The sequence below is a fragment of the Cyprinus carpio genome, chromosome B19, assembly GCF_018340385.1.
Source record: "Cyprinus carpio isolate SPL01 chromosome B19, ASM1834038v1, whole genome shotgun sequence".
NCBI lineage: Eukaryota > Metazoa > Chordata > Actinopteri > Cypriniformes > Cyprinidae > Cyprinus > Cyprinus carpio.
The window spans coordinates 22,228,903-22,250,398 of NC_056615.1; the positions used below are offsets into that span (position 1 = coordinate 22,228,903).

At 36.1% G+C, this 21,496-nt stretch overlaps 5 protein-coding genes and 1 pseudogene across 7 annotated transcripts; 4 read left to right on the top strand and 2 right to left on the bottom strand.

Moving 5' to 3' along the window:
* Window positions 1–847: 847 nt before the first annotated feature.
* On the top strand, window positions 848–3,420 carry LOC109054081 (protein AF1q-like). The gene is made up of 2 exons (XM_019071391.2): window positions 848–1,017; window positions 2,609–3,420. Exon 2 carries the CDS (start codon window positions 2,615–2,617, stop codon window positions 2,870–2,872), a length of 258 nt encoding a protein of 85 aa, XP_018926936.2. The 5' UTR covers window positions 848–1,017; window positions 2,609–2,614; the 3' UTR covers window positions 2,873–3,420.
* A 733-nt stretch (window positions 3,421–4,153) lies between these two features.
* Window positions 4,154–9,739, top strand: LOC109054084 (GA-binding protein subunit beta-1-like). The gene is made up of 8 exons (XM_042745183.1): window positions 4,154–4,310; window positions 5,232–5,339; window positions 6,070–6,237; window positions 6,355–6,549; window positions 6,628–6,769; window positions 6,902–7,069; window positions 7,832–7,944; window positions 8,196–9,739. The coding sequence occupies exons 2-8, from the start codon at window positions 5,232–5,234 to the stop codon at window positions 8,523–8,525; spliced, it is 1,224 nt and encodes a 407-aa protein (XP_042601117.1). The 5' UTR covers window positions 4,154–4,310; the 3' UTR covers window positions 8,526–9,739.
* A 313-nt stretch (window positions 9,740–10,052) lies between these two features.
* Window positions 10,053–12,902, bottom strand: LOC122140767 (splicing factor 3B subunit 4-like). Its single transcript, XM_042745683.1, has 5 exons — window positions 12,745–12,902; window positions 12,284–12,412; window positions 11,654–12,196; window positions 10,465–10,800; window positions 10,053–10,373 (listed from the first exon to the last, which is right to left on the bottom strand). Exons 1-5 carry the CDS (start codon window positions 12,776–12,778, stop codon window positions 10,204–10,206), a joined length of 1,212 nt encoding a protein of 403 aa, XP_042601617.1. The 5' UTR covers window positions 12,779–12,902; the 3' UTR covers window positions 10,053–10,203.
* A 602-nt stretch (window positions 12,903–13,504) lies between these two features.
* On the top strand, window positions 13,505–17,038 carry LOC109054085 (ras-related protein Rab-25-like). The gene is made up of 5 exons (XM_019071394.2): window positions 13,505–13,777; window positions 13,974–14,169; window positions 14,859–15,052; window positions 15,534–15,614; window positions 16,601–17,038. The coding sequence occupies exons 1-5, from the start codon at window positions 13,741–13,743 to the stop codon at window positions 16,714–16,716; spliced, it is 624 nt and encodes a 207-aa protein (XP_018926939.1). The 5' UTR covers window positions 13,505–13,740; the 3' UTR covers window positions 16,717–17,038.
* A 146-nt stretch (window positions 17,039–17,184) lies between these two features.
* LOC109054109 (NAD(P)H-hydrate epimerase) lies at window positions 17,185–20,371 on the bottom strand. Of its 3 annotated transcripts, none has more exons than XM_042745686.1 (7): window positions 20,348–20,371; window positions 19,197–19,380; window positions 18,992–19,100; window positions 18,801–18,911; window positions 18,591–18,701; window positions 17,848–17,995; window positions 17,185–17,677 (listed from the first exon to the last, which is right to left on the bottom strand). In XM_042745686.1, exons 2-7 carry the CDS (start codon window positions 19,361–19,363, stop codon window positions 17,475–17,477), a joined length of 849 nt encoding a protein of 282 aa, XP_042601620.1. In that variant the 5' UTR covers window positions 19,364–19,380; window positions 20,348–20,371; the 3' UTR covers window positions 17,185–17,474. The 3 variants fall into 3 exon arrangements, with proteins under 3 accessions (XP_042601620.1, XP_042601618.1, XP_042601619.1); XM_042745684.1 differs by lacking the exon at window positions 20,348–20,371 and adding an exon at window positions 20,057–20,209; XM_042745685.1 differs by lacking the exon at window positions 20,348–20,371 and adding an exon at window positions 20,042–20,120.
* Window positions 20,372–20,511: 140 nt separating this feature from the next.
* Window positions 20,512–21,496, top strand: part of LOC109054086 — a 46,437-nt pseudogene continuing 45,452 nt past the window's right edge.

The following is a 21,496-nucleotide window of genomic DNA, read 5'->3' on the forward strand; positions in this document are numbered from 1 at the left end:
GTACAGATTTCCCCCCCAAAATTTACTCAAGTAAAAGTAAAAGTACCCATCTTTAAATATACTCCAAAAGTATTAGTTAACCAAAAAAATTACTCAAGTAAATGTAACGAAGTAAATGTAACTCGTTACTACCCACCTCTGAATCTAGTGTAAATCATTTACTTTCATCTCGTGTTTGAATGAGTTCTGAAGCTTGTTTTCTTTTTTCATGCAAGTCAGTCATTTCATGTATACCAATTTATTATTATTATTATCAAATTAGGCCTATAATACAGTATTGGATATTTTATATTCCACAACAGGGATGATAATGAATAGCAATGTGTTTTCTTTTCGCACACTACTTAAAGGCTTCTTTATATTCCTGTAAATTTCTAACGTGATTTTAATATTAATCCACTGAAACATTCACAGTCTGTGCATCTGGTTTTCACTAAATATTCACACACTAAAGCCGAGCATTTTATTCCACTGAAATTATCAATACATTTCGATTTTGCGTGCAGGAAATTCAGTCAGTGGAAATTAGGGTCAATCGATCCTGATGGACGCTGAACTCAGCCAATCAACAAACAACACACACACACACACACACACACACACACACACACACACACACACACACAACAGACGACTCCACTTGCAAAACAGCAGAGGGGTCGTTCATAGATGCAAATGGGTACCAGAGATTGTAAAGACACCACAAAACTACTAACAAAACGCATAAATGCAGGTACTAAATTTCACCATTTCATTAGAACAATCGATAAGCCACGCCCACTTGACGCTAATTATGCACCTGTCACTGGTCCCCCTCAATCGCCCACAGAAGGTGGGCGGGGCGAACGCAAATCTTCCACGACTGTCTGTCACTGGTGATGCTGGGTGCGGTTGGTTCATGCTGAGCAGCCGGCGAGAAGATTGAGACCAAACAAGGTGCATCTTCTATCCTTCTAATCCGAATTACTACAAACCAGCTTTGAATTCAGAGACAGCCAATCTGATCACATACTAGGGGTATGTTCTTTCAGTTGTTCCTTTTGTTGAGCTATAGTTCTGTTTTAATCCTGTTCATTCAAAGCATTTCGAATGATTTTGGTGTTCCATCACATAGGCATGCTGTCCAGACTAATCAATTAATATGACCTCATTTGTCAGTTAAAAATACGGTAATACGTGTTTACTAGTGAATGTTTTAGCTTGAGGCCTATTTAAGGTTAGTTGCTTGTTGAACTGAAGCATCTGAAATGCTTTGTCATGAGATGCGCCATCGCTATTTTTGGGGAGGCGAGAGCCCGTCTTTTAATAGATGCGCATGTGAGATGCTGCAAAAAAACATGCAGGCTATTCCTGATGGTCCTTTAAGGACCTCATCCACCGATTGTCTCTAAAATTTGGGCGTACACCGCCGCTGCATTGTGTGGCCAGAGCTAAAACACCCCGCGACGCGACGCGACACGAACGTGCAGCTCATTAATCATCATTGGCTTTTTAAATGTTTCATATGTTTTTAAATTGCAGCTTCCAAATGATATATCTTCTTTGTAATGAAAAGATAATGCTTTTTTGTTCTTATTCCTGTAAGGTCTTAAATCTTGCATTTAATTATAGTATATCAATATGATTAAGATGGCAGAAGTGTGGACACAATCATATCACTTATTCTTGACCATATCTACTGTGAATCATTTTTTACTATTACTACTTTTATAATAGGCATAATGATGATAAGTTATTTTTTATAGCCTAATACAACATATACACAATATCTTTTATTGTAAGGTAATAAATCTTGCATCTAATTATAATATTTATATAATTAGATGCTTAATATGCAGACATTATCATATATCGACATCTAAGATTTTTGTTGCCACAACATTTTTATTTTTCCTTATTTTACAATAATCATACTGATAACAAGTTGTCAGTAGTAGGCTACTAGTTTTACAATATATTTCTCATTTGACATGCATATGAAAGTTATTTGCACATGTAATTTGCTTTCATTTTATTGTAAGGTCTTGCACTTTTAAAATCTTAAATCTTCCATCTAGTTACAATATATTAATATGATTAAAGTGCAGACACAATCACACAGATGATTCTTGAACATGATATTTTAGTTTGTTGTTGCCAGTTTTATTATTTTTTCTTTTATAATTATCATATTGATAATTTCTGCTTTGACATGCAAATTAAACTTATTTTTACATTTAAATTGCTTACAGGTAATTAGCATAACTTAAAGTGATTAAAATAAAAATTATAGTACAATTATAGTATAATTAGTTTAGTATAATTAATATAATAAATGTGCTTATTATTTTATGTTAGAGTTAAGCCTTTGGCCTGTATATGAAAGTTGTTTTACAGATGTAAATTGCTCAAGTTTCCCTGAAAATAGCAGGTAACTGAAAATAGCTCATGGGCAAGTCAGAAGCTCCCCGAGGGAAAAAGTAAACAGGTTTTTAAATAGCGAGCAATGCAATGCATTCTTTGAAACAAGTTAGTTGAGATTGCCTTGATTATGTAATTTATTAATCCTAATAAATATTTGCTTGTTAGCAGTGCAGTGCTGATCTTTTAATCTCTTCTTAATGCGCAGATCGAAATGTTAGACACAACCAGCAGCCAGTTTGACTCCTTCATGTTTTGGAGGCAGCCCATCCCATCACTGGACCTGTCAGAGCTGGAAGACCTTGGCATTTCTATACCCAAGTCCAAGGAAGCAAAGTCGATCAAGAGCTCCCAAAAACCCCTGGGACAGGAGGAGGAAGAGGATTTGGAGCTGCTGAAGTACTCCACCTTCAACTACTGGAAAGAGCCCATCGCTAATGTCGATACCTTAGATTTCAGCCTGCTGTTATAAGACACTGCAATGCAATTCTCAGTTCCTGCCTAAATCTGTGTTTAATGCCACTGTGGTTGCACTGATTCTCCAATCTGATATTGATGAATACAAGAGTCATGTATCATGCCTTTCTTGTTAAACCATGTCAGTAAACTGATAACTGACTTCTTGTTTGATTAAACTTGTAGTGCATTACTGAATATGGATGTATTAGTTACACTACTTAGTATCTCGCTGCCCTGTAGACAAGTGATTGATCAATTGGTTGTGAAATAAGTTTAAGATATCTAGATCATAATCTGACAAATTCACTTCAAGGCAAGGAGATTTAGAACAAATGAGAAATCTAAAACTGTATAATATTATTGTCTGCTAAATGATTTGTAATATTAATGCATACAGTGATTTATTAGTTTAAACTGGAATCTCACTAAAAAGGGTTTTTGTATTGAACAGATGTCCATGTTAAAATACTTGCACGTTTTTTTTCCCCATTATGTTTGTTTACAAATGTCAAATGCCAATTAAAGTGAGCTTGCTGCTAAATGAATAAAAATGCACCTGTATTCATGTTTCATTTATCATTTTATAGCTAAATAGATATTTTTTTACATCGAGCATTGAGAGATTTTACAGCGTTACACAGACTTATTTAAAAACTTTTTTTTTTTTATGCAACAGGTGTAAAAAAGTGTTTTAGTTCTAACTATGCAACTCAAACCTGAAGTAGATTTTTTCTTTTTCTTTTTATGTTTTAATTTTAGTTTTTCCTGTGGTTTCTTGTGTTGATGAGCACAGGTGTTTTGGAGCACAACTGGGTAGCAGTGTAGGAAAGCAGAAAACTGCAGATAGAGTTTGCAGTATTAAATATTATACCAAGCAAAGTTATTTATTTGTATCACAGTTATGAAAGACTCCATAATTTATATACATCAAAAGTCAGAAACCAATTAAAAAAGTGATTGCCAGAAAATTGAGTCATACATCTCAACTTAATATCTTGCCAATATCATACGTATACATAATAAATAAAAAATCAAATAAACATAAAACCTATATATTATATACAATTACAATATATTTATAGCTAAAAATATATATATATATATTTAAAAAATGTATCTATACAGTTGAATAGGCTCTGCCTAAAAACCAAGTGAGTTGACTACCTAGTCAGCATTTTTGTGCATTATAGGCTTGTGCAGGATTTATGGTGTTAAAACCATAGACTGTTTAGCTCAAGCATGCTGTCTTAGTAGGCCGCTCACTAGGTTTTGAGACACGTCCACGGAGTCTGAACAGCTTCACTTTTATTTCCGGGGTTAAAGCAGCCGCCATATCTAAATGCGCTTTAAACACAGACATGTTTATGTCCAGCCAGTTGAGAAATACAGGCGCAAAAACTATATAGTGCTTTAATATCACACATTATACGTCCGACAGACAGGGTATAAAGGTAAGTTTAATACGCACAGATCGCATTAGTCGGTGGCGCAGACGGAGGATGTGTGTGATCAGCTCGGCTCTATATTAGACTCCACATGGCACATGAGTTTGGCATGTAAAATACGAGCTTTAAAATCGCCGTTAGATATTTGATCACCATGCATTTCATGTTTTTAGGTATGTGTTTTTAGGGATTCGTTTTTAAAAGATTCACTCGCTCTCTGTTATTTCTGTTTTCATTACTTACGCTGTTGTTCATTTATTCACTTTGTGATACAAAGTACAGATATCTTTAAGGAGGTGGAAACATTATTTTCTTACTGTTTTTTTTTTTTTTTTAGACAGTGACAATTTTAGACTTTGAAATGTGAATGAAATACATATATAGGTCAGTTTGATCACTGTACTCTCTTAATTTGGTTAACATCTCATTAAAAGTCCAATTTTAGTCAATCACTAAATAACTTGAAGTTAAGGATGTGGCTTGAAACTTATTATTGGTCAGTGGCAGATCAAATTTCTCCATTCCAATATAACTCTGTTAGATTTATACACAAGCATCATCATCATCTTGTAATAAATGAATGCTCTCGAACGATTAATCGCGATTAATCGCGTCCAAAATAAAAGTTTCTGTTTGCATGTTATATGTGCGTGTACTGTGTATATTTATTATGTATATATAAATACACACACATACAGCATATATTTTGAAAATATTTAAATGTATTTACATGTATTATATATGTATTAATATATAAATGTAACGTGTGTGTTTATATATGCATAATAAATATACACCGTACACACACATACTATGTAAACAAAAACTTTTATTTTGGATGCGATTAATCGCGATTATTCGTTGGACAGCACTAAATAGTACCGTTTAATTATCATTATGGTATTTTTAATGTCTGTCTTTGCCTAGATGTCATTGGTGGATTTGGGAAAGCGTCTTTTAGAAGCAGCTCGTAACGGTCATGATGATGAGGTCAGGACGCTGATGGCCAACGGAGCTCCGTTCACTACAGACTGGGTTGGTCATGTGATAAATAATGTTATATATAATTATGGGCTTAGCCTTCACAAGAAGTAGTTAGCAAAGCAATTATATCATTGCCTTAAAAAAAAAAAAACATGAGCCATGTTCTGACTCATCATTTGTCATTGACATTGTCTGCTTGTAGTAATTTATATTTGTGCTAGATAACAAGCATTAAAATGTGTGTCAAATGAATTAAAAAGTAACAAAGATCTGTTAGAAGTTGCATTTTTTTTTAAACTTTGAAGTGTTGCTGCTAATACAAGACACTTACATGTTGATATATTTTGTTCCCTTCGATTTATTCCTTAAATTTTCTTTACGTGGTCTTAAAATAAATCTTAAATACCTTCATAAAAGTTGTAGAAACCACTGTATGTAGAATATGAAGGCAGTTATACCAAATTCAGTTGTTGCATTAACAAATCGTGTTATAATATGTATACAAAAAAAATCATAATACAATTGAAAATAGATTTTTCCCATCCAAATGATGTGCTTGTACAAGTAAGCATAGACCGATCCTATTAAACTTTCTATGTTTCTATGGCCTTTATGCATACATGTGATATTTAAATTTTTTTGAAAGTATCAAGGAACTTTTAAAGCTGGGAAAGTCATATTCTCAGCTCAAAATTTGTCGCATAGATATATACGCATAGACACAAACCTACAAACCACTTTGGCGTATTTTCATTCGGTTGTCTCCTAATGTTTTTTGCAGCTTGGAACATCTCCATTACATTTAGCAGCCCAGCATGGTCATTACTCTACTGCTGAAGTGCTGCTGAGGGCGGGTGTCAGCAGAGATGCCCGAACCAAAGTGGACAGGACCCCTCTGCACATGGCAGCCACAGAGGGCCATGAGGTCATTGTGGATTTATTAATCAAGGTAAGTCAATGCTTGTCTTCTCTTATGCTTTTTTTTAATGTACTAAAAATATTCCTAATCTCAGTTTATTAGCTGAGGAGTCCATTACAAGTCTTAAATATCGTTTTTCTGTTTTAGAGTGGTGCTGACATCAATGCCAAGGACATGTTGAAGATGACGGCTCTTCATTGGGCAGCCCAGCACGGCCATCACAGCGTCGCAGAGCTGTTGGTCAAACATGGCGCTGATGTACATGCCCTCAGCAAGTTTGACAAATCAGCTTTTGATATCGCTGTGGACATACAACACGCTGAACTTATGCAGCTGTTACAGGTTTGCCGTGTTCGTGGAAAACATCACAGAGTTGTTTCAGAAATGGTAAAGATGTTGAATCCTCTTTGCGTGTTTTAGGAGGGGATGCAGAATCAGGTGAACAGGAATGCCGAAGCGTCAATCATAAACGGCACCTCCACCCCACAGTTCTTCATTCAGGGCGTCCCGAACATCCAAGGGGGAGTCGTCAACCTCACTGACTTGATCAAAAGCAACTCGGGTACGATACGTTGACTAGAAAATAAATCTGGAATGGATTAATATAATGTGAACACTGATGGATGTTTTTTAAACTTGAATAGTAATTGAACCTACAGTTGCTTTTTGTTTTCTGTGTTCCCTTGATGTTTAGGTGACACAGAGGAGGCCATTGCTGTCAGTGCCTTGGACTCGAGTATCCAGCAAGTGGTGAATGAATCGGGTCAGAGGGTCATAACCATATTAACAGATCAACATGGAAATCTGCAGACAAATGGACTCGGCCAGCCGTTCTTTGTCACAATGCAGGATGGACGACAAGGTATGACTTCCTAGACTTATTTAGGATTTTGAAGAGAACTTCTCAATGTTACGGTTTTTAGTTTGGGGTCGGTACGTTTTCACTATTTTAGAAAGAAATCTCTTATGTATGAGCATTTTAGCTCCAAATTTGAATAAAGACAATAAGTTGAGAATAAAATTAAAATTACAAAAATACAGTTGTGAGATTAAAGTCATAAAATTTTGAGAATAAAGCCATAATGGTACAAAAGTAAAGTTGTTTGCGAGATTAAAGGATGAATATTTTAAGATAAAAGGTAATTTCCAGAGGAAGAAATTACTGAATTTTTCTGTTAGCTTCAATGCAAAATGTATTACTAATTTTTTTTTTTTTTTTTTTTTGTCACACTGAAATGCTGTTGTATTATGCTCATCAAGGCTGCTCATCAATTTTAAATATATTTTAAAATGTAATTAATTTCTGTAATTTGTAAAAATGGATTTTCAGCAGCTATTAGTCCAGTCTTTAGTGCCACATGATGTATTCAAGAAATATTTCTTATTTTCAATTTTGAAAAACATTTTTTTTCAAATGTTCAAAAGAACAGCATTTGAAATATAATTTACATTTTTTTTGGTGATTTTTGGTCACTTTTGATCAATTGAATGCTTGCTAAATAAACATTAATTCTTTTAATTATTTTGCGTTACATTCATTCATTCATTTCCATGTATAGTATATTTTCACCACAATCTTGTACTTTGTCATTAAAGGTGGTGTTTTTTTTTTTTTTTTTATTAGTATTGGCAGTTCAATCCAATCAAATCACAGAGGAAGTGGTTGATGACTCCGAACCTCCTGCCCGTAAAAGAAAAATTGAAGTTTCCTCCAGTAATACAGAGACCGGTGAAACAGTGAGTGTAACTAAATGTAAAAAAAAACAAATGTACGGTTACACTTTATTTTAAGGTGTCCTTGTACCAGTGCAGTTATATATTTAAGTACTGAGTCATATTAATTAACTACATGTACTTACTCTGTGACACCTTAAAATAAGTGTTACTAAATGTACTATTGCATGCATTGCATTACGCCCTAAGAGCAAAACCTCCAGATGTTAAAAAAAATCACCCCACCCCATCTCTATCTTATCTTCGATATCCAGGAGCATCTCCAGTGGCAGTTACAGGAAGCTAACAGGAAAGCTCAAGCCTATCGTCAGCAGTTGCTCCGCAAAGAGCAGGAAGCCGAGGAGTACCGCATGAAACTGGAAGCCATGGAAAACGGACAGACCAACGGCAGCATGGCCCTGGACCAGGAGCACGTCGTGTTTGTGCAGGAAGAGGTCGGAATCGAACAAACAATGGAGGGAGAAGAGGAAGTAGTCATGTTTTCAGAAGGTGGCATAGTCATCAAAACAGAAGAGATCGACTCTGCGGACGAGCAGATAACTTTAGTGGAAGCCACGGCGGGTCACACGGAAGTCATTTCATAAAAGAAGGCCTGTTGGACTCCGTGCTCAAGCAACCAAAGAGTGCATCAGCACAGTTTTGCTTTGGTTCATTTTGATGATTTATTTTTGGCAATTAAGTCCTTTTTGTAAATTATGTCCTTGTTCTGTTTCAGGTTAATGTTACTTGTTTTAAAATGAAAGTTCACAAAGAGAAACAACCACAATGTGCATCATATGCACACACACAGGACCAGGGAAGATGATTCTTTCTGGGAGTCTCTATCTGTAGTGTTCTTAATAGTGGTCACCCCGATTTGTACTCGATGGGGTTCTTCAGAACAGCTGGAAAAGGTTCACTCAGGATGGAACTCTTTGCAAACTGTATGTTTTTGAGCTCCTTTAGAAATGTAGCTGCCTTATTCAGACAGTTCATCACTTTTGTAAATAAACAGTGAAAGTTCATCTCAGAAGGCAGCAGCGTTATGTTCTATGCATCGGAAGTAAAATAATGCACCAGTTTCAAGAATTTAATTTGTAGGTGATCTGTTCTTTTTCTGTTGGACGATTTTAAAATCTATAGGTCAATTAAAAGTGCCTTTGGTCATATTTAGTTTTCATTTATAAAGGATTCTATGTGAATTATTGCATTTATTGTATTTGTTTCAGTGGGTATAAAGCATAATTCCCATTAATTGAACATTTAACTCACATTCCGTGTGTAACTTGTATTTCTTTCTCCATCATTGTATATATTACTTTGAATCTTAAGTTGAGAGCTCAAAGTAAAAAGCTTTCACAAATGTAAAAAGGCTAAATCCAGTATCAGGGATTTGTATTTTATAATGCATAATGTGACCTCCCTGAGTTATGAAAAAGTCAGAGGTTTCGGAGGTGCGTGATTATCTGACATACTGATATCTGCAATACATGGCAAGATCAGAAGTGATTTCAATTGAATCACATTTTGTGCTATAAAACTGGAAATAGTGGCAGTAAATGATGTTTGTCATGGACATAAATGTCGTAACCTCAGCAGAAATGTTCAGTTTTAAACCGTATGAGATATAGGAATTATGTGATTATTTTTCTTTTTAATCATTCATAAAATGACGAACGTTTCTTTTTTTAGACATGACCATCCTCACATTGTAAACGTGAGCCCCAGTAATATACTGGCGCTACACACTTGTGTTATGTGCTTAAGTGATGTATACAGCTTTTGACTTATTTTTGATTAAAAATATTGCAATGATCAATTTATGGCTTTTGTGTACCTTTTCTGTTGCTTGTGTCATATACAACCCAGTAAAAGAACATTGTGCACACAACGCTAAATAAAAGTTTGGGGTGAATAAGATTACATTTAAAGTCTCTTCTCCTCACCAAGGCTCCATTTTTTGAGCAGATGCAGTAGAACAGCAATTCTGAGTAATTTTATTACAATTAAAAATAAATGTTTCTATGTTCAATTATTTTAAAATGTAATTTATTTCTGTAAAGCAAAGCTGAATTTTCAGCACCATTATTTCAGTCTTCAGTACTTAAAATAATAATAATAAAGTGACACAGTTATATAAAATTGTTTATTCTTGCTAATTCTGAATAGGTACATTGACCAAAATTAAGAAATCCGTATACAAAGAAGCAAGAGAAGCATCTATCAAAGTACAGAACGTAAATAAAAATGACAAAGCTTTCAAAAAGGTCTTCACATTAGGGTTTAGGGGGGCATTGGTGCTCTCACTGGACCCCTCGGTGGTGCAGGAGGTCGTGGTGGCAAGGGAGGCCCTCTCTGAAAACCAAAGGGCGGGGGTCTGGGTGGGCCGGCACCATAACCTGGAGGTGGCATTGGCGGAGGAGGTCCCCTCATCCCTGGATGCATTGGTGGACCTATAAAATATGGGAGGAATTATTGCATATTGAATTACATCTATTTTACTTCTGTTTAAAAGCAGAATAAGGCAGTACTTCACACACATACCCATTGGGGGACCAAACGGTCCTCTGGGAGGTACACCCATGGGTGGAGGAGGAGGCATGCCGGGTGGAGGTGGTGCTCTTGGTTGAGTAGATCCAGGCGGACCTGGTGGGTGAGGCACCATTCCTGGATGTCCTGACGGATGCATGGGCATTGGCGGCATTCCCGGGGGATTCATTCCTGCAGGAGGGAAGGGCGGTGGTCCCGGTGGGGGCCCTGCGCCGCCACCCTGTGATGCAGGAGTACCTGGTGCAGGATGCATGCCCATACTGGGTGGCATCCCATGTGGCATTGTGCCAGGAGGAGGAATAGGTGGGAAACCACCAGGAGGTGGCATTCCTGCAAGAGAAATTTACAAAATATTTACACACAAAAGACATTTACTGGACCAATAATAAGAAAGAAATATTTGGAAACCTATTTGGGTCCAAGATGCTTATATTGTAGAGTTAGTTCACACAAAAATGAAACTACTGTCATCATTTACTCAGCCTCATTTTATTCCAAACCCATAAGACTCTCAAAAAACTAATTAAGATATTATTCTGTCCCTCCACTGAATGTCAAGGTAACAAAAACGTATATGTTTATAAATGAATCATAAAACAAATCCGTAGGACTGGAGCAGTTTATCCCAAGTCTTCAGAAGCGATATGATCATTTTATAATGTTGAACAGATTTAATTTAGACTAAACAATGATCGACACACAAATGTGATGCACTAGACCTATGTGTCAGTCACTGTTTACATGTAAATAAAAGCCTAAATTAAATCATAAATTATTAATAACTGACAAATTTTGCAACATTTATTAAACTAAACGAATCATTAAATCTGACTCAAGCTGAAAAATGACAACATTATCTTATGCAGAGCTGCTTATAGCTGAAATTAACTTGTTTTTTTATATATATATATAATTGATGAACTTTACACTGTTATGGAACTGCATTATTCACTATTAAGCACTGAAGTAGTTTAATACTATGAAGCTACTTTGAAACAACCTGTGCTGTATAAAGCACTATATAAACAAAAGTGACTTGACTTTCGACGAAGGGATAGAAACTTGAAAACGAAAAAATGAAAACTTTGGCTTTCAAAGATGCACCAATGTTTTAAGGGTTTGGAATGACATTGGGGTGAGTAAACAATGACAGAATTTTTGGGCCACTATCGCTTTAACTAACCTGGAATTGGAATCCCTGCTCCAAGGGCGGTCATGACCGGTGTAGAAAGGGTGGGAGGTGGAGGAGCATCCGCGAAAAGCTGATGGGGACGATCGGCCTGTGAAAGTGGATTCTGGGCGGCCAGGAGGCGCTCTGCAGCTGAGCCATGCCTCTCGCCCTTTGAGTCTTTCTTAAAGGCGTATGAAACCGTGATGGGCCGATTGCAGAGATACTGGCCATTCATGGCTTCGATAGCTGCATCGGAGGCATCAAAACTTGCATAGTTGATGAAAGCATAACCCTTCGAGTTGCCCGTGTCCGGATCGCGCATGATCTTCGGTGTCTGAAGGATCACGCCGAAAGCGCTGAACGTGTCATAAAGCAGTTTCTCGTCGATCTCGGGGTCTAAGTTGCCGATGAAGATGTTGGCGCCGACGTCGAGGTTCTTGTTGTGTGCCGAAGCCTTGTTGACTCGTATGGGTTTGCCGTAAAGTTTGATCATGTTCATGATCTTTATGGCGTAATCTGCATCCTCTTCACTGAGAAACTCCACAAAGCCATAACCTGAAGAATGGAGAGAAATCTCAACTTAAAAGCATGCAAATGATAGAGTTTCTCTCTCTCTGAGGGTTTAAAGATAAGGTAACTCACCCTGATGTTGTCCTGTTACTCTGTCTTTGGGCATGTGTGTGTTTACAACAGGACCAGCTTGCAGGAAAAGCTCCCATAACAAAGGTTCAGAGACTTTCTCATCAAGCCCACCCACATAAACAGTGGCATCTGAGAAAAATAAACGATAAAAATAAACACTATTGCACTGGACACAACGTAATGCTCTTATAAAATAAAATACACATTTTTGATGTTTCTGCTACTTATAATATGTATATGCGTGTATTATATTAGCTTGATTCACTTCATCTAAATTAAAACCATTACTTTTCTTTGTAATTTGCTTTTAGCAAGCATATTTGAATGAATGGCAGTAAGCGACTCAAGGCTAATCGAGGAGATACGAAAAGCTTAAATCTTTTCATACTTCTGCAATACTTTTCTTTTCGCAAACATAGCGCATTAAAGTATCCCTACGAGTTTATATTTATTAAATGTACCTTGATTTCGTTCTGAAATCGGTCCCGCCGCCATGATGATGAACCCGGCGTGTGTCCGGACGGAAGTGATTCGCTTTGCTCTGTAGCGATTCGCGACTCAATACAACACAACAGCGCCACTTCAGCGCAGTGCTTCCGCCTACAGGACAGGAGGATGAACGTTATCGCCTTCGCCGCTGTTTAATTCTGATTTACTGCGTCCTTTGCTCTTTTTTGTTTTTCACATCACTTAATCTTTGTTTTTAATTTTGCTAAAGCTCGTAAAATGCAGCCAGCTCAGTGCTATATCAGTGTTTTAGCACCTGCCTGGACACCTATGGCAACCCAATAGGCGACACGCCACATTGTTCATCATACAAAAGTAACAAAACCATCCTCAGAATCAAACATGCAGTTTATTAATTTAACCATGAGCTGTATGTACCCATCAATAAGCAAAAATACTGGCATGATATGCGATTTACCAGCCTAATATGAAATAAACAGATACATATGCATCAAAATAAAGTCAATTTGTGTTGTTATTGAAATAATTCATCCCTGCTTATAAGCATATTAAGTGAAACCCCTTTATCTTATGTTTACAGAAACTGAATCTGTCAGCAGAAGTTATGAATGTGACCTAGGCCTAGCTGGCGTACATGTTGATACAGGGCAGCTGGTTTCATGACTCAGCTGTATGTCTGGTTTATACACATACAAATTGGATACATGTACTGTTGGTCTGAGAAAGAACTGTGATTTAACAGTTTTGTGTGAGAGTGTAAAGTCACTCCCATTGTGTGTCAGTGGTTCTACCTGTTTCACCTGCTCTCCCACCCCAACTGTCTCACAGAAGAGTCTGGCCGTGTGGAATCTGCCTTTAGACCAGCACAAGAATGGTTTGATAAAGCTTTTCAGAAACCTGAGCATCTGCTTTTCTCCTCCCAGTGGATTTCATGTCAGAGTAACACGTAAGCACTGCATACAGACTGACACATTACTGCTAGGGTGAACATGGGGACAGATTTAGCCTACAACTTTGTCTTCAAAGGTAAGTTTGAATCAGTTGACTAGAGATCGGATTTTTATCTCAGACAGTCTGAATGATTAGCATATAAAAATTGGTTTATTTTTTCTTGTCACCCTCTTTTTCCTTGTGTTTCTATTAGAGGCATGAATTGTAGACAGCTATTAATTTTGTAAATTAGAATAAAATCTCAAGCAATTAAAGTTTTGTTGTCTTTCAGTGGTTTTAATTGGTGAATCAGGGGTTGGAAAGAGCAACCTACTGTCCAGATTTACCAAGAACGAGTTCAATCATGACAGCCGTACAACTATTGGAGTGGAATTCAGCACTCGCTCCATTCAAGTGGATAGTATTACCATCAAGGCCCAGATCTGGGACACTGCAGGTCTAGAGCGCTACAGGGCGATCACCTCAGCGTAAGTCACTCGTTTCCTCATCTTAAAATATATAGTCTTTAATCCTAAGGATGTTACTGATCTATGCACGTTCACATTAATCCTTATTAAGGATAATGCCGGCTGTGGAATTTGTAGTGATTGATTTAGCATCACACCCAGAACCACTCCTTTTTTAGTCTGGGAAACACTGACAAGTGACTGACATCTACAGTTGTCCTAACAAGTATTTAGATTATTTTTCACTCTTTTGCTGCAGGATAAATTGTTTGTCATTGTTTTTGAGATTTTATGTCACTGTAGTAACATTCATACAGTGCATGTTAAGTATCCAAAGTACTTTGTGAGAGCCGTAGCTACACACAGAGGATAATTATATTATATTTTAAGTATAATTATCATGAGAGCAAATAGTGAACTGGAATGAATTCCCTGCTAAAAGATGCTGCATCAAGACTACTATTCTTTATCTTCACTTTTAATCAGTTTAATGCATACTTGCTGAATAAAACTTTATTGTTTTAACTGTATTGTGGATCTCATGTGAATACCTGTGAAAAGTAATGCATAATATTTAGGTTATGATTATGAAAAAGGACCTTTCTTTGTTCCCTACTTTAAACAAAGTAGGGATTCATAAAGTGCAATTTGAACCAATATCCACTTCATGTTTCTGTATATGTAGTAATGAGTAGTTTGGTATTTTGTAGTTATTACAGGGGAGCCGTGGGTGCGCTGCTGGTTTATGACATCACCAAGCACCTGACATATGAGAACGTGGAGCGATGGCTGAAGGAGCTGTATCACCACGCTGATCCTCACATAGTAGTCATGCTTGTGGGAAATAAAAGCGACCTGGCAAATGTACGCACTGTGCCAACAGAGGAGGCGAGGGACTTTGCAGGTGTCAATGCATTTCTTAACTCTTTGTTTTAGACTTAGATTGAGACTTAAGCTCTTAAATCAGGGATGTCAGATTCACTTCCTGAAGGTCCACTCTTCTGCAGGGTTTCGCTCCAACCCTAATTAAACAAGCTTAAAGCAGCTAATCAAGGTCTTCAGGATTACTAGAAACTTCCAGGCAGGGGTTTTGAGGCTACACTCTACAGGACAGTGCCCCCTCAGGACCGGAGTTTAAATGATGCTATTCCAAACCTGTGCAACTTTCTGTCTTCTGCAGAGCATGAAAGACATTTAGATTTTGAAAAAAAAAATTAGCATGTACAATTAAAGTTAATGGGGTCTAATGTTGTTTAGACATTCTTCAAAATATCTTCTTTTGTGTTCCACCGAAGAAAGAAAGGTTTAGAATGATGTGAGTGTGAGAATTCCCTTTACTTTTCTATTTTAATACCCTTTCATGGTTTATTTATTCGATAAAACAGAGGCCAAAGGCTTACTTTTCATGGAGACGTCCGCATTAGAGTCAACTAATGTCGAATCTGCCTTCCTTGAAGTTCTAACAGGTGAGTTTGCTTTTTACTTTAAGTCACTGATTAACACTGAATCACAGCATGATTTATAGGATTTACGCTGACAGGCAAAAGTTTGGAATATAGATTTTTTTTTTACAGTGTCTTCACTAGGGCTGCAAAATTTATCGAATTTCTAATCGTGATTACAATAATAAATGCCACAGTTACGTCATCGTTCAAAGTGGCAATTAATCGTTCAAAGTCCACTTATGCATTCTGCGTGCTTAAGATGCATTTTTTTCTTTCTACATGTTATCTTAAGGGTTTTTCCATTGTTTTATTTTTAGTTTTAGTATAAAATCATAATACCGTTCATATTTTTACTTTTTTATAATTTAAAGAAGAAACCAATCTGATGTATAGTTGACATTTGAGACTTAATACTATAGGAAAGCACTAAAAGTTTTTCAGTGTTTTCAGCTTATTTTCAGATAAAAATCCAGCATACAGTTGCATCAAACAATGGTATAAACATCATTCAATGTAAATTGTGATAATCGTAATTAATAATCGCAATTACACTTTCAAGGTAATAATCGACAATTATGATTTTTGTCATAATTGTGCAGCCGTAGTCTTCACCAAGGCTGCATTTATCTGATCAAAAATACAGTAAAATCAGTAGAATTGTGAAATATTACAATTTAAAATAACTATTTTCTATTTTAAAATATTTTTAAATGTTATTTATTCCTGTGATGCAAAGCTGAATTTTCATAATTTCTCCAGACTTCAGTGTCACATGATCCTTTCCGAACGGAACTCATTCTAATCGAAGTTCTTTTTAAGTTTTAGTTCAGTTTTTACTGTATTTTTGATCAAATAAATGAAGCCTTGGTGAGCATAAGAGACTTATTTCAAAACATTTAAATTATTCAATACTTCATAACCAGTTTATACCTTTAGTTTAAAATCCTTCAGAATTTAACTGACTTTAAATGCAGAACGACAGTGCTGATTTATGTTTCCTTCATCAGCAATACACAAGAAAGTTGCTAGTAAAGAGGTCACCAGAGGCTCGATCAGCGCGGTGACTCTGGGCCCCTCCAGCGAGTTTAATGAGGAGAAACGCTCCTGCTGTAACAGCTCCTGAACAGATGAATGAGCATCAAGAGCAAAACTAAGACATTTATCTGTGACATGGATCATGTCATACCTGCATGGAGGCATTTCTTCATACTTCACCCTCAGTGGATGTCATATCAGTGAGCAAAATGGGAAGGACCCGCATTTTTTAGCGGTATTGTTTTGTGGCCTGTTTTTTTTACTTTTAAAAGATGTAAACAGTTGAAACTGATAATGTAAGATAAGATGTGTTTCTCTCAGTTATGAATGGACATGAATTTGAATTACTTTGAATGGAACACAAATGGGTTGTGCTGTATTATAAAGCTATTTATATGGTGTGAAATGAACAAAATTTCTATTTCATTGAACTTTGGGTCTATAAATTAGATAAAAATATAAACCATGCAATCTTTAAAGAAAGTAAATAATATCTTGGACTGATCTATGATATATTTTTACAGTTATACATTTCTCATGGAAAGAATCATATGGATTTTTGCATTAATTTTTGCATTTATTTTCCAAAAGGGTGAGATCTGAATTCTTGCGTGCAAGAAAAAAAAAAAGAAGTAATTTTCATTATAGACGCTCTGTACACTGCTGCAGCTTGCAAAATTCATTATATTTAATGAAACAGCAATATTTAAACCTTTAACCCTTATTCAGGCATGAAAAAGGTGCTGTTTTAGTAAATACATACAGAATTTTATGCAAGTATTCAGAGTGGTAAATCAAAGTCATAACCCAGGGTTTGACACAAAAATGACTTGAAGGACTTAATGCTCACTTCAACTGATAAACACAGTCAGTGCCTGGGTATTGAGGCAGATTCAGTTGGTACTTCTGCTCAAGTGCAGGAGGAACGAATCGTCCTCCCAGGAAGTGGTAGCGTCCTTTGAAGTGATTGGCTGCTTTCTTAGGGGCCGTGAGGGAGATGAGCATGTCAGGCTGAATCCCATCAGGACAGCCGTTCTCCACATCCCAACCTAATAAATGGAAGAAGATATTTATGATAAACTAGTCGACTTACTGTTACAAGGCATCTTATTCAATAAAAGATGCTTGTTGGCTCATAGATGCTAATCACGAAGTGATTTTTTCTACTAAATGCTTAGATTGCAGTTAAATCAGTGATTATTTCTGTGTGTGTTCTCACCTGAAGGTATGTCAACGCTAGCAATGGGCACAGTGATTTTCTTTAGTTGGGAGAGGATATCACCAAACGGCTCTCGCACCGCACCCTTAAAACTGAATCCAAAGATGGCGTCCACCACCAAATTATACACTTCATCAATCACATCAGCCTAAAGACAGCATGATGGGGAAATACACAACTGTTACACACATCAAACACATACACTGCCGTTCAAAAGTTTAGGGTTGTAACTAAGATACATTACTGTTTAAAAAAAACATCTCTTCTGCTCACCAAAGCTACAATTATTTAATCAAAAATACAGTAAAATTGTAATATAATAGTTACAATAATAGTTGGGCTACTGATATTTTTGTGGAAATAGTAATACTTGTTTAGGATTTTTTGGTGAAGAGAAAGTTTTGTGTACATTTTCATCAATTTAATGCATCCGTTTGGAATAATCCTAAATAAAAAAAAAAATAGTTACTTTGAAAAATCTTACTGATGCCAAACTTTTAAACTGTAGAGTACATATACAAAAACAAAGTTCAAAATCCATTTTTTTACATAAAGGTAAAAAATATGAAATATTAAAATGTCAGCTTGTTGTGCACTTCTTGAGCAGCTGGTCTATTCATGTTATTTAGCACATTATTTGATCATATATTAATGAGAAGGAAGAAGCCATATGAGGGCTAAACACATCTGGCCCCCCCACAGTGTGAAAGATTAGGTATTGGCTGCTGGGGTTTGTGTTGTACCTCAGGCATCTCTGTCAGGAAGGATATATCCATCTTCTCACACTGGGTGGTTAGATTCAGGAACAGCTGTTTGCTGGGGCGCTTTGGGTACAATACAGAAGGCTCATATCCCTGGGAGATTCACATACAATATGAATAAAATCAATACATCTTCATAAAATATTAAGTGTAATGAGAATGATATTTTTTTCTAGTGTAACATGAACTCACAAACAGTTTGAGATGTCTAGCACAAACCAGCCCATCTCCTCCATTATTTCCTGGCCCACAGATCACCAGAACTCTAGGTGGACTCTTGAGCAGTGATTGTAGAGGATAGCCCTGTGAAGAAAAAACTGCTTTTAATGTGTATGATGAATGCATTTGATCCTTTCTGCATGTTGGTGGAGCATCAGTTGTACCTTTGTCACCGCTGTGGCACAGCTCAGACCGGCCAGCTCCATTAACTGATCCACACTGAAGCTGTACTCATTGAACAGCTCCTCGTCAATGTGCTGAGCCTCTTCTTGCCTACAAAAGAAAGATTACATGGAAACAATCATGTTTATGCTCATGCAACAATACTAATAATCCTAATACTAATGAATGCAGTGCATTTACACTCACCCCAAGTACTTGATTGTATTGGCCATAGTGCAAGCCTGTCTGTGAGTGAGATCTTTACTGTAGATGTTACTGGCAATACGTGCACATGCTCCTGTATGGGTCAGGACAGAGCCTCCTCGTGATGTCACAAGAAGACCGATTCCAAACAGGGCTTGAACTCCCAACATTCACCTGGCTAAAGCACCTGAACGCAGAAATACAATAAAAAGGTTGTCAAGAAATGATGGTGCATGTTGGTGATTTCTGCCTATAGCGAGTGAGAAAAAAAAATATTCTAAACTTGATATATATATATATATATATATATATATATATAAAACTCCCATATATTCTAAACTTGATCACTCATTATTTTCTGGTAAGGAAGCTGTTGACAGACTTTTCCAAAAAGTTACTTAATAGATATGCAATACATTTTTAGTGTGTAACAAGGGATTAAATAATTAAAATAATACAGTCATTATATTAATTACGTATATTTTAATATAAATATACATAAATAATATAAATATACAACTAACGCATAGGCTATAACTCAACCTGGACAACTTAATCATAAGAAAAAATGATATTACACATTAAAAATAACATTTTTGAACAGTTTAACATGCTACCATCGGGTCAAAACACTATTATGGGGAGAATCAACTTATAACTTAGAATATAATGTTAAATATAAAAGGGTGAAGCATTCAGTCCCTGTTAGCAACTGTGTCTATATTAAGGTCAAACGCTCTGTAACATTCGTTAACACCAAGAAATGCTCAAGACACCGCCGGCAGAATAAAAACAGAGCAAAAAACAATCTAGTTACAGCTTTACAGGATATAAACATGCAAAAGTACATTAAACAGTTATACTTGCAGCGCTCCAAACAATATCCGGATTAGTGAACTTGAGTCCCTTTTCATAATAACAGTCTGGCTTCTTTGCAGTTTTGTTTAAAATTATCTAAATCAAATCAAATTTAAGTAAGTAAGTAAGTAAGTAAATAAATAATAAAAATTACTATTATTTTTATTATTATTAATTCTTATAGTCATTTGCTATAATGAGATTTATTTTAGAGAGTTTCTTCTCTTTACAGGACATAAACAGTGTGTGGATGCACATATGTTTAAAAATAGGGGGTCGTTGAAAATATTCCTTGCCTTTTCTGTGGAAGTATCCTTGAATATCATGTATATGTAATGTTTCCAGTCTGGTTTTGGGATATATCCGTGTATTTAGCCTTCACATCTGTATGCTCAGCTCTGGCTCAGACCAGGTCTCGTATTGGTTGAATCCACACCCCTTTCCCTCAGGTTGAGATGGTATGTTCCGCTTGTTTAATAGCGAGCTCAGCACGCTAATGCTGGGATAGTGTGAATAATATTCTGTGGCAGGTGCGATCATAAACACTGCGTGATATTAAATATTCACTGGATATGCTGACACATTACCTGGCTTAAGGTAAACGAGAATTAATTCAAAATCATTGTTATGTTATTTAATATAAGAATAATTGTTGAATATGGATGTAAAAAAAAAAGAAAAAAGAGGGAAAAATACACCGAATTTCTATAAAAGGAAATTTAACTTGAACCTGACTTTTTATAAGGGCACCACAAAGGAAAGAATAACCGTCTAAGAAAAAGTGGACAATATGTTGTTTTATATTATAACTGCAGTATAGTTTTATTTTAATGCATTGCATTTAATGTATTGTTTATTATGATGAGTGTTTATCTTTGGGATAATATAATTTAAGGAACCCAGAGAGGAAGTTCACATCCTTTATTTATTGTTTGTTTGTTTGTTTGTCTATAATTTAATTGAAGACTGTCTTTGTGGAACACTCGATGTGATATCTGCACTGATTCAGTATTAAGTTTCCAGTTAGAGATCAAAAAAGTCACTTCTTTATAAGAAGAACACGTTTGCATCTGAATATGCAAACCTTTTTCCCCTTCTGTATCATAACTTTATCATGCAGTTTTAAAAATAATATGACCTTGAATCTTTGTGTGTAAATATGATGTTACGTGAATATGGTAATCATTCAGTACAATGGTACCAGTATTACCATCTGATATAATCAGAATGCTATTTGAGTTAAAGTGGCTCAGAATTATATTATTTCATTAAGCAGCAGTTTTGATGCAAACTCAGTGTAACTGAAACTCAGAGATGCTGTATCACTGTTGGTATGTCCTCATTGATCGATCTCTGAGCAGCAGGGCTTTTACATCCAGGCGGACACTCATGGACGGCGGCCATAGAAAAACCCAGTGTATTATGATGTCTACTCATAGCTGCTG